Source organism: Molossus molossus, unplaced genomic scaffold, assembly GCF_014108415.1.
Source record: "Molossus molossus isolate mMolMol1 unplaced genomic scaffold, mMolMol1.p scaffold_m16_p_13, whole genome shotgun sequence".
Classification (NCBI taxonomy): Eukaryota; Metazoa; Chordata; class Mammalia; order Chiroptera; family Molossidae; genus Molossus; species Molossus molossus.
This window is the reverse complement of record NW_023425348.1, coordinates 31,416,749-31,432,516: the sequence shown is the minus strand read 5'-3', so window position 1 is coordinate 31,432,516 and position 15,768 is coordinate 31,416,749. Positions and strand designations below refer to the sequence as shown.

General features: G+C 35.7%; 1 protein-coding gene across 3 annotated transcripts in view; it reads right to left on the bottom strand.

The window, feature by feature from the left end:
- Positions 1-15,768, bottom strand: part of NOX4 (NADPH oxidase 4) — a 162,606-nt gene that overhangs the window by 101,232 nt on the left and 45,606 nt on the right. For all 3 annotated transcript variants that reach the window (XM_036258165.1, XM_036258166.1, XM_036258167.1), the window contains exon 8: positions 15,336-15,416. In XM_036258165.1, coding sequence (XP_036114058.1) covers positions 15,336-15,416 — 81 coding nt within the window. The remainder of the gene's footprint in view (positions 1-15,335; positions 15,417-15,768) is intronic.

Below are 15,768 nucleotides of genomic sequence, written 5' to 3'. Positions count from 1 at the left end.
TTTTTTGGTAATAATACAGAGTTTCTTAGAATTTTTAGAGCATACATTCTTATAATATAATATTTCTTTAAAATTATATTTCAAGTGTATTAAAATAACTTAATTTTATTCTAAAAATTTTGATTAGGAATATAAACTAGATATTACGGATATTTGTATTGGTAGAAAAAATCAAATATCATCTCTTTAATCATTTACTTCAGTGTGACTACATCTGTTAAAATTGAACTATATATGTGTTTTTTATGATTGTTTTGAATCACTAGTACCTACATAATTTCAGCAGACATAATGTACTCGTCTTTCTTTAGAGTTCAATGTTATCTTCCCAAATACAACAGAGCTTTAAGTAACAGAGCTTTAAGCAGTTCTGTGGCTATATGCCAAACAATCCTGACCTTCTTTCTTGCTTCACATCACTCCTGCGATATTTATATTTTACATTTATTATTTTATTGTTTTGAATCTTATTAGTTTAAATGATATGGCACCTACCTTCAGGAAGCTTACAGTTCTACACACTGCTTTCCAATAGAACTTTCTGTAATGGTGGAAATGGTCTACATCTCCAACATGGAAACCATGAACAACATGTGGGTACTGAGCAATTGAAATGTGGCTAATGCAAGCAAGAACAACTAGACTTTTTTATTACTTCATTTTAATTAATTTAAATTGAATAGCCACAGCTTAGCAATAATGGGTATAATCAGACATGAAAGCAACAATAGCAAAAAAGCAAAATGAGTAATGCTACATAGATATATAGTGATCTTTTGAGGGTAAATGAGGTAATGAACTTTGAGTATGACATTCTGGAAAGGGCTTGATGGAGGAAGTAATGAAGGGTACAGAGGTTCCAACAATTAGAGGGTAGGAGAATGGCACTGCAATATGAGGGAGCAAGATGAACAAAAGCACGTGGTTTATTCCCAAATTAGAAGAAGGGATCATGTCTTACTCATTTATATAAACCCCATATGTCCATACTCACTGCCAAACCTTGTTAGCTCTCTAGCAAATTTCTTGCACATGGGAAACCTTCAATGCATTTCTAGTGAATAGACTTTAGAAGCAAATAAAAACCACATAATTTGTTTAAATATAGCAAGTATATCTAATAGGTAAAAATGTAAGGAACATTCTTGTATTTGTGTACTGTACCTTTCATAATTAAATGATATATAATTTGAAAGCAGAAACCAGAAAGGGAAGATGTTAGTGAATGGTAAACAGATAGTCTTGCCAAGTAAAGGCAGAGATACAGTTGGGGGTAGGGAAAGGAGGCTCACAGAGCATGTGAGAAAAGGAATACTAATCACTAATAGTTTTAGTTATAGCATACTATGTTCCGAAGGAGAGATTGTGAAGTCTCTTTGGAATGTCTAGTGTTCTATCAGGAGAAATCAAAGATTTTGTGGTGTATCAAAATACAAGGTTGTAAATGCTATTGTTTTACCCTTATAAGGATTTCAAGATGTACTTTCAACACTCAACAATGTTTCAAAAATAGGTTTTACTTTTTTTGTTTGAAGAGGCATTATAGTTACAATATCATTTTTTTAATACCTAGCTGTGACAAAGTCATAAAAAATACAGTGGACAGAATAAATCCTAGTGGTTACAGCCTACTAATCATAAAAAATACATTATAACAAAAGTTAAATATTACAAAATACCAGCCCTGCCAAAAGGAGAATCACAAAATCACCTTAATTTAATTGCATGTATAAATCCCTAATAAATGCAGTGTCATTCACACTCCTTTTATGTTTCTGGTGCTTTTAATCCATTTATGAAGTGAAGGAAAAAATCCTTGTTCCATGAGGAACCTACTTTTTCCCTAGTAGTCTATAACACATAAAATGTTTATATTCTTTACAATAAAAGGATAACAACTTGTTTCTCAGTGTTCTTTTTACTTTGTTTCAAGTACAAAAAAAAAAAAAAAAAAAAAAAAAAAAAGAGCTTAAGGAGATATATTCAAAGTCAATATTTCAAAACCCAACGGAATTCACTAGGTTCTGGATTCTGGATTCCACTACAATGTACACGACTTAAGGTCAAGAATATGTCTTGTGCCCCTGGTGTCTAGAACTGTGCCTATATTCTATAGAATTGGTTCAGTGAATATTCACAGAATGAATTAGTGAATGACTGGAAGTGTATAGACAACTTTTTGTGGTGGTGGTTGTTGAAATACACGATTGAGGAGTCATCTGGTTTTAACAAACACAGAAGTAAGTTTGAACTCATATTCTAACTTCAAACAAGATGTCTAGAGTTTTCAAAGGGTATTTAATAAATTAATCATGTATCTACATTCACCTTTGTAGGAAATAGCATGAAATCAGTCTGCGACTTACATTATCCCTCTTCACCCTCCAATACTGCCAAGTCCAATCTGAAATCCTAACCCTGCCCTGACCCTGAGCCAATTCTAACCTAAAAAGACAAGTTTTCAAGAGAGTTAATCCTACCTATTAGCAGCATCTAGAAGGAGAGTGCTTTCCTAAGCTAGGGACGTAATGAGCCTCAAAGAAATCCTAATCATCTGGGTACCCATCAAACCAAACCTTTAACTCTCATCTCTGCACTGTCCAGTCTACCAGGTTCTTGCCACTGCATTCTTTCCTAGACTCTTGCTACTGATACCTGAGTGTACTTGCATCCTGCAGCTTGATTTGAGCATTACCGTGTGTAGATCTTACTGATGGCACTGCCCAATGTGCGAGACTGGCAGCCAGGGCCAGCATCGTGGCTGTGTGTCCTGTGCAGACTCATGCAACCCTACTTTTAGAAATGTCCTGTGATTGATTCAATGCTCTGTTGTTACCATCTTACAATGCTTACAAATATTTGATTTGCACTGAGCCCTGCAAATTAAGCAGCCTGCCATAGGCATTATGCAGCTAGCAAAACTAAACCTTGGAGTATAAGAGCATAGGATCAAGACATGAACCTTCCTGAAATGTATGAATTAAAATAATTAATTTTACCAAGTTTCTTCAGCTGTAAAAGAGAGATAGTACCTGTTACTACTTCATTGCTATATAAAAGTAAGGATATTGATATCTTGAAAAGAAAAAAAAAAATATGCAAGCATCCAATATTTCTTAGCATTTCCTCTGCTTCCAGGCTTTACTAAAATGACAGTGAGAGATAAAACACTAATATACTATAAACATTTCTTAAAATAAATGTAGCCCTTGTTCCTTTTCCTTCCTTTCCAACTTTCTCATCCTGTACTTCCAGCCAGAACTACTTGTTATTATAAATAAGGTCCCAAGAGAAATACTGAGGTTAAATTCATAAAAACAAATTATGAAGCTCATAATCTATCCTAAAATGGTAATAAAGCAAACTCATAATTTTTTATTTTTTATTAATTTTTTTTCTTTTTCTTTATTGATTTTAGAGAGAGAGGAAAGGAGAGGGAGAGAGAGATAGAAACATCGATGAGAGAGAACACTGACTGGCTGCCTCCTACATGCCCCACACTGGGGATCGGGCCCACAACCTGGGCATGTGTCCTGACCAGAAATCAAACTGGTGACCTCTTGGTGCACGGGTTGACGCTCAACCACTGAGCCACACTGGCTGGACTAAACTCGTAGTTTAGAAGATTAAAATTCATTAGAAAAATGTAGCTTATAGCATAAATAAATTTATGTACATGAAAAAAACTCTATGTATACTATACCTATCTGTACATATGGTATTCTTAAGGAAGAAAATCCATATGAACTCAATTCCATCATCACCTAGCTTTCAGAATAAAATATCAGCAAAAATATCATTTTTACATAAAGATAAGAATTAATCCTATAAATAGGAACTTATAAGTGGGAAACACACATGCATCTTCAATGTCATAATTTTAGAACATTATATTATTAACATATGGGAAATAAGTAAATATTATTATGTGAGAAGATTTGGATATCATAAAAGAAAGACTATTCCTGAGGGATTTTATTATTTTATATATTTAAGTGAAAAATTCAAAAAGTAAACAAAAAAACAAAGAGAAATGAATGTTTTTCCTTCCATATTTCAAAGAATTTTTAGCCACAGAAGTACACAAAAATCCCCAACAAAAAATGTGCCAGTCTGAATACAACCAAAATAGTCAAAACTTAATAGCTAATTCCTGTAGCGCTGGAGTTGATATTTCAGTTGCCATAACTTATTACCTAGATAACCGCAGGGTGGGGAACCTTTTTCCTGCCAAGAGCCACTTGGATATTTATAACATCATTCGAGGGCCACACAGAAGTATCAGCTTAATCCCTATGTGACGGCTGAAACTGCTCTCTGTGGTGGGGCATGTGATGTCAGCTGATAGTGATTTCATTGGGCTTGTATGGCCCGCGGCTCAGGCATTTCCCACCCTGACTGAATATAAGTGACAGTCCCAAAATGGAAATCCGAGTGTCACTTAAACAAATACACATAGTATTTTTTATTACTAGATGCAATAAAAATTTGGAGAAAACTGGTCAAGAGCCTGAAAGGACAACACACTTGTAGCTAAAAGTCAGTTAATACAATTCTACTTCAAACAGCAAATAATTGAGTCAGTAATGACTTGTAAAAGGAATTCCATTTATAAAGACAGGTAGAGCCCAGCTGGTGTGGCTCAGTGGTTTAGTGTTGACCCATGCACCAAGAGTTCGCCGGTTCGATTCCTGGTCAGGGCACATGCCCAGGTTGTGGGCCAAATCCCCAGTGGTGGGCATGGAGGAGGCGGCCAATCAATGTTCTCTCTCATCAATGTTTCTATCTCTATCTCCCTCTCTCTCAAATCAATAAAGAAAAAAAAAAGACAGGCAGAAACACTCCTACCCTCAAAAACACTTTAGTTCACCAAGGATATATCACTCTGCTGTATTTTCTCTTTCATAGTGGAACTCACAGATACATAACGGGTATAGGCAGAAGAGGACACTGAATGTTCCACTATTCAGCTACAGTTTCAGTAACCTGACTTTCTCTCTCTTATCTAAGGTTTTTATATAGTGTACACTATTCTGTACTTCTGGACATATGGTGTTTACGTGAATTTATCTTCCCCGTGGACATTTTCAGAGATATATATGTAGGTTGGTTTTTCTCCCATTCTTATCTTTATTCTGCGCTGGTAGCAATGGCACGCGCCACTCTGAGGTTTGGTAGTGGACTTGAAAAGATGTGGAAATCTGTACTCTGAATGAAGAGTTATAGAGCCACAGTGTGGCAATAAGTAATACTGATAAGAGTATCTCTTCCACTGTATTTGTATTGGCTCTAGTCTAGAACCTAGCTTTTAAATAATTATTTCCAAATTATGTGGAAGAATTTTGGAGATTACTGATAGATTTATTGATAAATGTATTATAGTTCATTAGATTATTTGAAATTATATTTATTATGTGCCATAATGAGGTTTACAGTTTAAGAAACAGTTATAAAGCAGTACCTAAAAGAGGGCATTTTCTTCTCACTCTGTTTCCTTGGAGAACAAAATTTCACCTTCAAAACCTTGGAATCTATATAACAAAATTGAATTTCTTACTCGAAACACTCAAGCATACATATACGCAGTTACCAGCTTATACAGATACACTGGGAATGATAACCCAGTTCTTCACATGACATGAATACATTTCAGTGTAAACAAAGGCACCTTCCAAACCATGAATAAATTATTCAATAATTCAAGAAAAGGGTAGGAATTAAATGTTTAGATTCGGAAGTCAGTTGTGGGTTCAATCCCAGGCCCTCTCAGGTACTATCTAGGTGGTTTGGGCTAGTCAGTTATTTATTCATTTATTTTTAATTTTTCAATCACAATTCATATTTAATACCAGTGATCCCCCTGCTGCCTCAAGGACCCACCTACATATTTATCTTGAAATTATTGACTATATTCCCTATGCTACAATCCACATCTCTGTGGCTATTTTGTTACTACCAATTTATACTGATTAATCCCTTCACCTTTTTCACCCAGCTCTGCAACTACCCTCCCTTCCGACAGCTGTCAGTCTGTTCTCTGTATCTAATTCAACCTTCAGTGCCTCGTTTTCTCATCTGTAAAATGAGGTCAATAACAGTATGTGCTGCATTTAATAAAAACGTGTCTGTGTATACATATGTATATATGTATGCATAAAGTACCAACAACAGTACCTGGAACATGTTAAATATTATCTAAAGCTTGGAAATTATTATAAATAATATTATTATCTAAAATGACAGTGCAGGCCCTGGCCAGTTTGGCTCAGCGGTTAGATCATCGGCTTGCGGACGGGAGAATCCCAGGTTCAGTTCCTGCTAAGGGCGTGTACCTTTGTTGTGGTGTGTCCCCAGCCCTAGTTGGGGTCGTGTGGGTGGCAGCCAGTCGATGTGTCTGTCTCGCATCAATATTTCTCACTCTCTCTCTCTCTCTGCTTCCCTCTCTCTCCCTGCTGCTCTGTCTGAGGATAGATGCAAAATTGTCCTCGGGTGAGGATAAAAAATAAAATAAAAATAAATAAAATGATGGTGCGGTGTGATTTAGAATTCCATATCTATATTTGGCTGCTAGGTTCTGCTTACAGTTCCCCTCATGTGAGAAAAAAATTGACCCAGTGGTTCCTATTTTCCCCACAAATCCATTGTTTTAAACTCTGTATAAAATATAGGCAAGCCATATAATATATGTAAATGTAGTATTTTATTTGTCTAGTAAAATTATAGCTTTAAGAGGCTCTATTCGGTTCAGTTATTTTAAGTTCTTTTGGGCTACACACAGCTTTGGGAATCAAGAACATTGTATATACAGTGCCAGTATGCTGTGTGTTTGTGTACATGGGTGTTTGTATTTCAGAAATCCATGGATTCCAGCATTTATTAATTAATCCCTAGAGATTATGAATCCAAGTTGAGAACACCTATTCTATTGAAGAAGTAGGACTTCATGGTAGAAATAATGGGCATCAAATTGACAACAATTATGTCAACACATTAGAAATTAAGCATCTAGAGGGTATTCAGAACAGATCATCTGTAAGTGATGGACAGTATACAAAAGATTTAGCCATAATAATGGGCATGCAAATCCTCAGCTTTCTACCCACCAAGTAAGAGGACATTCAATTATAATCTCTAAAGTAGGACAAAGCTAGGCAAATCTACCATGTTTATTATTTTAAGGTTCTAAGTTCCCAAATACCCATGTAGCATATTTGAGGTAAGGTCTCCTTTTGTGATTCTGGCTCTAGGCCTACTTTAATTGCAGTCCATCAGCCTCCCTAGGACTTTCTTCTATGCCTAGGAATAAATAGAATAACCATATGTACAGGTTTACCCACACCCACAGCTTAATTATTAACAATATCCCATTTCATTCTCAATAGTGTCTGCTTTGAACGACAAATTACAAAGTCACTTCAAAGCAAGAGGCAAGGATAAGAAAACAGAAAAGAAAATACAGGAAAATAAATTTTTCTCCCTCAGTACTAGAATAGAATTTGCTTAATATACAATGCCTGGGTTCTTCCTTTCCCTGGGATTCACCAAGTTCCCACCTATCTAAGAAGAGCAGGTGCCTCTTCCCAGCAGGAAGATCACACAAGCCTCTCCTGCTGTCAGTGTGGGAAAAGAGCCCTCAATGCAAATGGCTTCTAAAAGAGAAGATGCTTGGGAATCAGCAACTTTTAACACTTAATTATATTGAATAAACACCTCTATCCTCCAATAGTATATTCTTTAAAAAAAATTTTTTTTCTTTATTGATTTTTAGAGAGGAAGGAAGAGGGAGAGAGAGATAGAAACATCCATGAGAGAGAACATCGACTGGCCGCCTCCTGCATGCCCCGCACTGGGGATCGGGGCCACATCCTGGGCATGTGCCCTGACAGGGAATCGAACTGGCGACCTCTTGGTGCATGGGTCGACACTCAACCACTGAGCCACGCCAGCTGGGCAGTATATATATATTTTTAAATATATGTTTTTATTGATTTTTTAGAGAGGGGAAGGGAGAGATAGAAACATCTATGTGAGAGAAAAACAACCATCGGCTGCCTCCTGCATGCCCCCTACTAGGATCAAGATCACAACCCAGGCATGTGCCCTGACCAGGAATCAAACAGGGACCTCTAGTCCATGGGACAATGTTTAATCCACTGAGCTACACCAGCTGGGCCAATAGTATATCCTTTTCTTTTCTTTTTCTTTTATTGATGAAAGTATTACAGATGTCCCCCTTTTTTCCCCATTGACCCCCTCCTCCCAACTCCTCCCTCCACTCCACACCCCCCATTCCCCAACCCAATGTCTGTGTCCACTGGTTGTGCATCTATACATATAAGATATTTGGTTTATCTCTTTCCACCCCTCCCATACCCCATCCCTCTGAGGTTTGTTACTCTGTTCCCTACTTCCGTGACTCTGGATCTATTTTGGTTGACAGCTCATTTTGTTCATGATGCTCCATAAATAAGTGAGATCATGTGGTACTTGTCTTTCTTTGACTGGCTTATTTCAGTCAGCATAATACTGTCCAGGTCCCTCCATGTCATCTCAAAGGGTAAGAGGTCCTTCTTTCTTACAACTGCAATAGTATTCCATTGTGTAAATGTATCACAGCTTTTTTATCCACTCATCTTAATTTCCCCCTCCTAGGGGCCAAGTAGAGGGAGGATAAGCCAGTACAACAAGCCTACCCTAATAAAGAGTTGTCCAACACTGGTTAACTCTTGAGACTAAACTCCTATGAAGCTGACCATATCTTTGTCATTCAAGTTGACAAAGGCTACCCACTGTGTTCCCCTGGTTTAAAGAATACATTTTTAGAAACAGGCACATAGAAAACCGTTCCTTTAAAATTCCCTAGACAAAATGATTCAAGTAGAATAAAAATCATGCTCTCCTAGCAAGTAGTCCCCAATAGCAGAGAGTTCTGTTTAAAGGAATAATACAGGTATCATTTACATAACAAAATATGGTCTGACTACTGAGGGGCTCTCATTGCCATTCATGCATTTGAGGACTTTACTTTTGTCTTCTTCAAAATTATCACATTATAATTTCTCTCACATGTAACCACAAAAATAAAACACAATTACTCCCACACAGCACTCCAGACCTAGAGCCCGTGGGAGTTTGACTCTGGTAAGACTGAGAGGGTAAGGTGCCAAGTCTCATTTACACAGCATTCCCTCCACCTGCCTTTGGAAGGAGTAGGGTGGCTCTCTGCGCCTGGGCTCTGTGACATCCATAATTGCTTTCCCCTCCAATATCCCTTTTATCAGTAAGTGCAAATAGCAATGCATAACTCCTCCCGATGAGATTTTCAAATGAAAATGAAGAGAAAAGCATTCAATTACATTCATGTCAGGAAAGAGGAAACTGTTTTGGCTCATTTCCCACCCCCCACCCCCAATGTCTTAGGAATTGAAGTATCTTTAATATAACACACAAATAGCAATCTCCTAGAAAGATGTATTAAAAATTAGAAGGAAAAAATTCCTCAGGAGGAAGCTGTCTTGTAAGTCCCAAGATAAACATTTATTGTTAAAATCAACTGAATTTTGAGACCTAATAATATTATTAAAATTATTGTTCTTTCTAAGAGTATTCTTTCTTTTTCCCTCTTTTTAGTTGAATTTATTGAGATTTACCTATAGAATTGATGCACAATTCTATAATACATCATCCATATATTGTAGTCTGTGTTCACCACCACAAGTCAGTCTCCTCTGTCACCATTTATTCCCAATTTCCCCTCTTCCACCTCCCCCCTTTTCCCTCTGGTAATTACCATATTGTTGTCTGTTTCTATGTGTTGTTGGGGTTCTTTTTGCTCAAATCCTTCACCTTATTCACTAGCCCCGCAACCTCCCTCCCTCTGACAGCTGAAGATCTGTTCTCTGTATCTATGAATCTGTTTCTATTTTGTTCTTTAAATTCTACTTATACATAAAATCATATGGTGTTTGTCTTTCTCTGATTGACTTACTTCACTTACAATAGGCAATATTTGAAACAGCCCAAATGCCCATCAGTAGATGTGTGGATAAAAAAGCTGTGGTACATTTACACAATGGAATATTACTTGGTCATAAAAAAGAAGGAAATCTTACCTTTATTGCAGCAAGGATGGACCTAGAGAGTGTTATGCTAAGTGAAATAAGCCAGTCAGAGAAAGATAAATACCATATGATTTCACTTACATGTGGGATCTAACAAACAAAATAAACACACAAAATAAAAACAGACTCATAGATACAGAGAACAGACTGACAGTTGTCAGAGGGGAGAGAGGGTGGGGGCGTGGGTGAAAAAGATCAAGGAACAAAAATAAATAAATAAACGCAGATACAGACAAGGTATCATGGTTGCCAGAGAGAAAGGTGAGTGGAAGAGGGCAAAGAGAGGATAAATAGTGGTGGAAAGAGACTTGACTTTGGGTGGTGAGCACACAATGCAGTGTGCAGAAGATGTTCTATAGAGTTGTACACTTGAAACCTATATAACTTTATTAAGCAATGTCACCCCAATAAATTCAATTAAAAATATAAAAAAAATTGCTATATCTTTAACAAAATTTTTAAACTGATTTTTCAAACAGTTAATTGTGGAGTTTCTTCCTTATGCAACTATTAGCACTTGTACAAGTATAATTTTTTTTTCCTACTAGTATTTATTGAGTATGTGTATATTCTGCCTACATTTCTGCATTTACTTATATAAACCTGAGCTAACCCTTTGATGTAGGTGATTGTAGTAATCCCATCTGGTAGAGAAGATAAAGAAAGAACAGAATATCTGGCATGGTCATGCAGCTATTAAGTACTGTAGTTGCTTAATGGCATGCTATACTGATCTTTCTGAAAGGAAAATTAATCAATTTAAAGATCCATTTGAACACTGAAAAAAAATCTGAGTTTAGTGTATACAAAATGTGGTATTTTTAGGGTATCATACAATTCTTTTTGCTTATAAATAATGAAAAAAATCTAAAAATAGGTAACAGGAATGCAAACTAGGTGAATCATGGAACAAGGTAACTGGATCCTAAATTATGTGATTGCAATATTTGGAGCAAACAAGGTAAGACTTTCACTTTGCTAACATCAGATCACATACCCCAGGAACCTGCATTCCATTAGGTTTCCAGCTTTAAAAGCAATAGAGGGAGGCCCTGGCCAGTTTGGCTCAGCGGTTGAGCGTCAGCCTACGGACCAGAGCGTCCTGGGTTCAGTTCCCGCTAGGGGCACATACCACAAAAATAAATGAATTAATTAAATAAAATAAAAGCAATACAGGGAGGCCGTGCCAAGCTGCCACCAGCAAAATGTAGTGGTTAGAAATGTGGGCTCAGGAATCTGATACCTGAGGTCAAACCCACACTCTTCTCAATCCTGTGAGTTTCAGCAAGGTACTTCACCTCTCTCTGCCACCATTCTTCACAGGAATAACAAGAGCAATAGCATGTTTTACCAGGGTTGTTGGGAGGATTTAATGCGATCAAACATTAGTAAGGTACATGAGAAGGACCGAATGAATTTTAACTATTAATATATTCAAAGGAGGATGTTTACAATGACGAAGACACTTGAAATATCACCAAGCAAGAAACAAATGAACAGAATTTAGAAGAGAGTGACAACTTCCATGACCTCTAGAGTAACAGATTTTTAAATCAATCTGGAAATTAATTTAAAATAAGTTCTGGTTCAACAGATAAAGAACTTTGTGGAAAGTACAGCTTCCCAAAGACAGAAAGGACTCCAGAATTAAACATTTACTCAGACATATTGTAGGGGAGATTCAGAGTCTTGGTCAAGACAGCTTTTAAGCTTCTTTCAAAATCTGAGATTCTATGAAAATAAAAGTGACTTTAGAAAATCACATTAAGCAATTGCTCTTCTTACTGCAAAAGTCTGCTTAGGTAGAGAAATCAGCAAACAATTTCTAATTGCTTCATCCTTAAAGCCAAAAATTTTCTAAAATTTCTAGCCTACACTGATCCTTCAATTCTCTAAATTATAGAATTCTTGAAAATAAAATTTTTACAGCTACAAAATATTTAGTCTAAAGTAATCTCTAACTCAACTGATTTAAAAAAAAAAAAATGTTTTCATTGATTATTTAAAGAGAAGAAGTAACAGAGATATAGAAACAGCAATGTGAAAGAGAAACATCCATCGGCGGCCTCCTGCGCCCCCTAATGGGGATCGAGCCTGCAACCTAGTCATGTGCCCTGACCTGGAATCGAACCGGCACCTCTCAGTTCATGTGAAGACACTCAATCCACCGAGCCACATCAACTGGACTCAACTGATTTTTTAAAATTTCAAACTAGTTATCAATGCTCGGAGGCTAAAGATCATATATTAAATTATTCTTTTCTACCATATTATAGTACTTAGCACATTGATAAACAAAGTAGTAAATGCTCAGCAAACAGTGAATTTCCATTCAAATTTAAAGTATACTGTTTACCACGAATTTCAATATAAATCCAAGAAACTTGTTTTGAGTAACTACATTTTACTCATCCAACCAAAATCTAGAGAATGAAATTACCAAGGCATTTTATAGGTAAAGATATGTCTAAGTCCTCAACGTTGGCCCAACAGGTAATAATTTCAAAAGACTTTCTTATAGACAGAGCCTTTAGCAATCGAAATAACATTTGAGAAATGTTCCATTTTAAGAAAGCTGCAAGATTCATCAGTAGTAGTTTTTCTCACACCAGAAGCATAATCTATGTAGCTTTATTCAAAACTAGTTTTATGGGGTTATAAATTTTTAGTAATAAGATGAATAAGTTCTGAGGATCTAATGTACAGCATGGTGAATAGTTAAGCGTTCTCATCAGAAAAAAAAAAAAGGCAAAAGAACTATGTGATGTGATGACGTGTTAATTTTATTGTGGTAATAATTTCAAAATGTATATGTATATCATAAGATTGTATACATTAAATAATATAATTTTACTAGTCAATTAAACTTCAATAAAAAATTAAACTTCATTTAAAAATCTGCACTCTAGAATGTTTATAGTATTGTTTTTGTTGTATAACATTTATTTTAGTATTAGAATAATTTTTTTATTTCTACTTATAATATGTAAAGAACTATTACTTCAATTGGTATAATAGAATGATTATATATAATTCAACCTGTAGATTACTTTTGTTATTTCTTTGCATAAATTAAAGTCACTTTCTGTTTTTGACCCTTATCTGTTTGGACTTCTTAACCTTTAAAAAATGACTCTGTTTTGAATTGCAAAGAAATATACTTTTTCAGAGTTTTAACTTAGTATAACATAAAGGCCAAAGAATGCATAATTTATTTTATTAACAAATAATTGCATTTTTCTCTCATCAGTTAGAGAGAGAGAGAGAGAGAGATCACAAACTCAGCTAAATCAAGATATTAACCCTTTTAAAAAAATCTTAACACCAAATTCTCAGGAGTAGAGAATTCTCTACTAATAGAATAGAATAATAAATTCTCTCCTAATAGTGGAAAAGTCAATTTTTTAATCAGAACGTCTGGATTTTAAGCCAGGATCCATCATTAAATAAACTTTAGCAAGTTACTTACTCTCTCTATACATTTAAAGGGGGTTTTACATTATCATTTATCCTTACAAAATTATGATCCTTTAATGACATAAAACATCTAAATCATTTTGAAGTTATACTTGGCATGTAGTAAGCATTATGTAATTGTTTTAAATTACTATTCATTAGTAGCATCTGCTTACTCACAGTCCATTTTATGATAATAGCTCTGGGCAGGCAAACAAATCATTTAAAGAACAGAATGTAAAGCAGATTTTCCCTACTCCAGGCTTTCCTGGTGTCCTAATTCTCCACAGAATGTGTTATTCCTACCAAAAAAAAAAAAAAAAGAACAGATTCCATTGTCCGTGGTCCTTTCCTGTGTGGCAGGAATGGCTAGCTGGAAGTCGGGACTATGATGTGTGGCCATATTTTTGATGCTCTACAACTATATGGTCTAGACCTACAATCCAGAACAAATCAAACCAGGACCTATGAAGTAGAGATCCATAAAATACTGCTTTCTAAACTAGTGGTTGAACATGCATCCTGAAAATAATATACAATTTATGTATATGACCTAATGCACTAACAAAATACATTATATAACATTCTGAAGAAAGGATAGACAGCAGGTCTGAACCATTTTCCAAACACTTTCCCTGCGAACATTTGGGATTAAGATAAATGGGGAACGTTCGCTGTGTTACCAGGCAACATTACTTATTGTTGGTAGAATGCATCTGGACCAGGAAGACTATGAGTAATCTATAAAATTATTTTAGGACTCACAGACCTCAGCTCCCGATGTACAGGGCATTCTTGTAACTGAGGGCATCCCTTAAGGAGACCTGGGCTGCTATCAAGATACTGGTTCTTGTGGAGTCTGAGTTTTACCCAAAGCAAAGTAGTCCATGTCTATCCATATGGTCTTGTGGACTTAAAACTGAGTTACTACATTGGGGGAGGGGGTGGTAAGGAAGAGGAGATGGAAATGGTTTGTGAACAATTATAGGGACTCCCAGTGAAGAAGCACCTGACATTATTCTGCTGGAATTCTATGTTTCCTGTTGAATCCCTCTGCTAAAGGAAGTGAATCACATACCAGACAACGGCCTACTGTGTCTGATTAGTGTGAGTGTCAAGACAAAACCACAAGTGCACTCTGGTGATCATGCAGACATATGTATAAACAAAAATATATTGTTTTCTTCCTCTGACATAATGGACTATTTCAAGCACCATACTTTTGAGAACACCGCTTGCATCCATACACTTTTCAGAATATTTAGGGTATATTCTTTGTAACAAGCTTAGACTACTTTCTTTATTCCCTTTGTGATTTTCTGGTGTTTTTGCCAGATCCTTGTCTTTGCTCATTGTGAATTTTTGGCTTTCTCTCCAATTATTATTGCCTCTAGGCCTTTTTAAACTAAAAACTGGTAACTTCATCATTACAAACTCTGCAGTAGTGAGATATAAGGAATTCCTGAAAATACAAATACTAAAATATCTTCTGGAAGTTATTAGGATATAGCTATAGGGAGCTTTAAAAATTATCACATTGTGGGAAAAGTAACTCTTTTTCAATTTTAATATATTGTTATACTAGTTCCATTAAACATGCTATGTTAAAAATAAAATTATTTCTTCCATTCTTGATACTCCCCTCAATTCCAAGTAACCAAATAATTTTACCACTTCCTATGAAAAGTCCTGCAGATGTATCTTTCATTATCCCATTTTTAGGCACACATGGTTTTAAAAATATTTTTTGTAACTTACCCTGAAACATGCAACATCAGCAGCATGTAGAAGACAAAGAAGAGATTATGAGTATACCAGAAGATGTCATAGTTAGAAACTCTGAAAAAACAAACAACTTAGTTTCAATGCCACTTTACATTGCATCTCACTAAGAAGATGGTGCATTTCACACACATGTCACAATTGAAGAAAGTTCCAATAAGAGTTCATCTGAGATCTGTCTATTATAGCAAAGTATTTACATACCATGAAGAGATAACTGACAAAAATGATAAATAATACTATGATTTTTTTTGTATTTGAAATAAAGACACATGAAAAATTAAAATAAGGCATGTATTTTTTAAAATATTTTTTCTTTATTGATTTTAGAGAGAGAGGAGGGAGAGAGAGAGAGGGAGGGGGAGAGATGGAGACATCAATGAGAGAACATCAACTGGCCGCCTCCTAC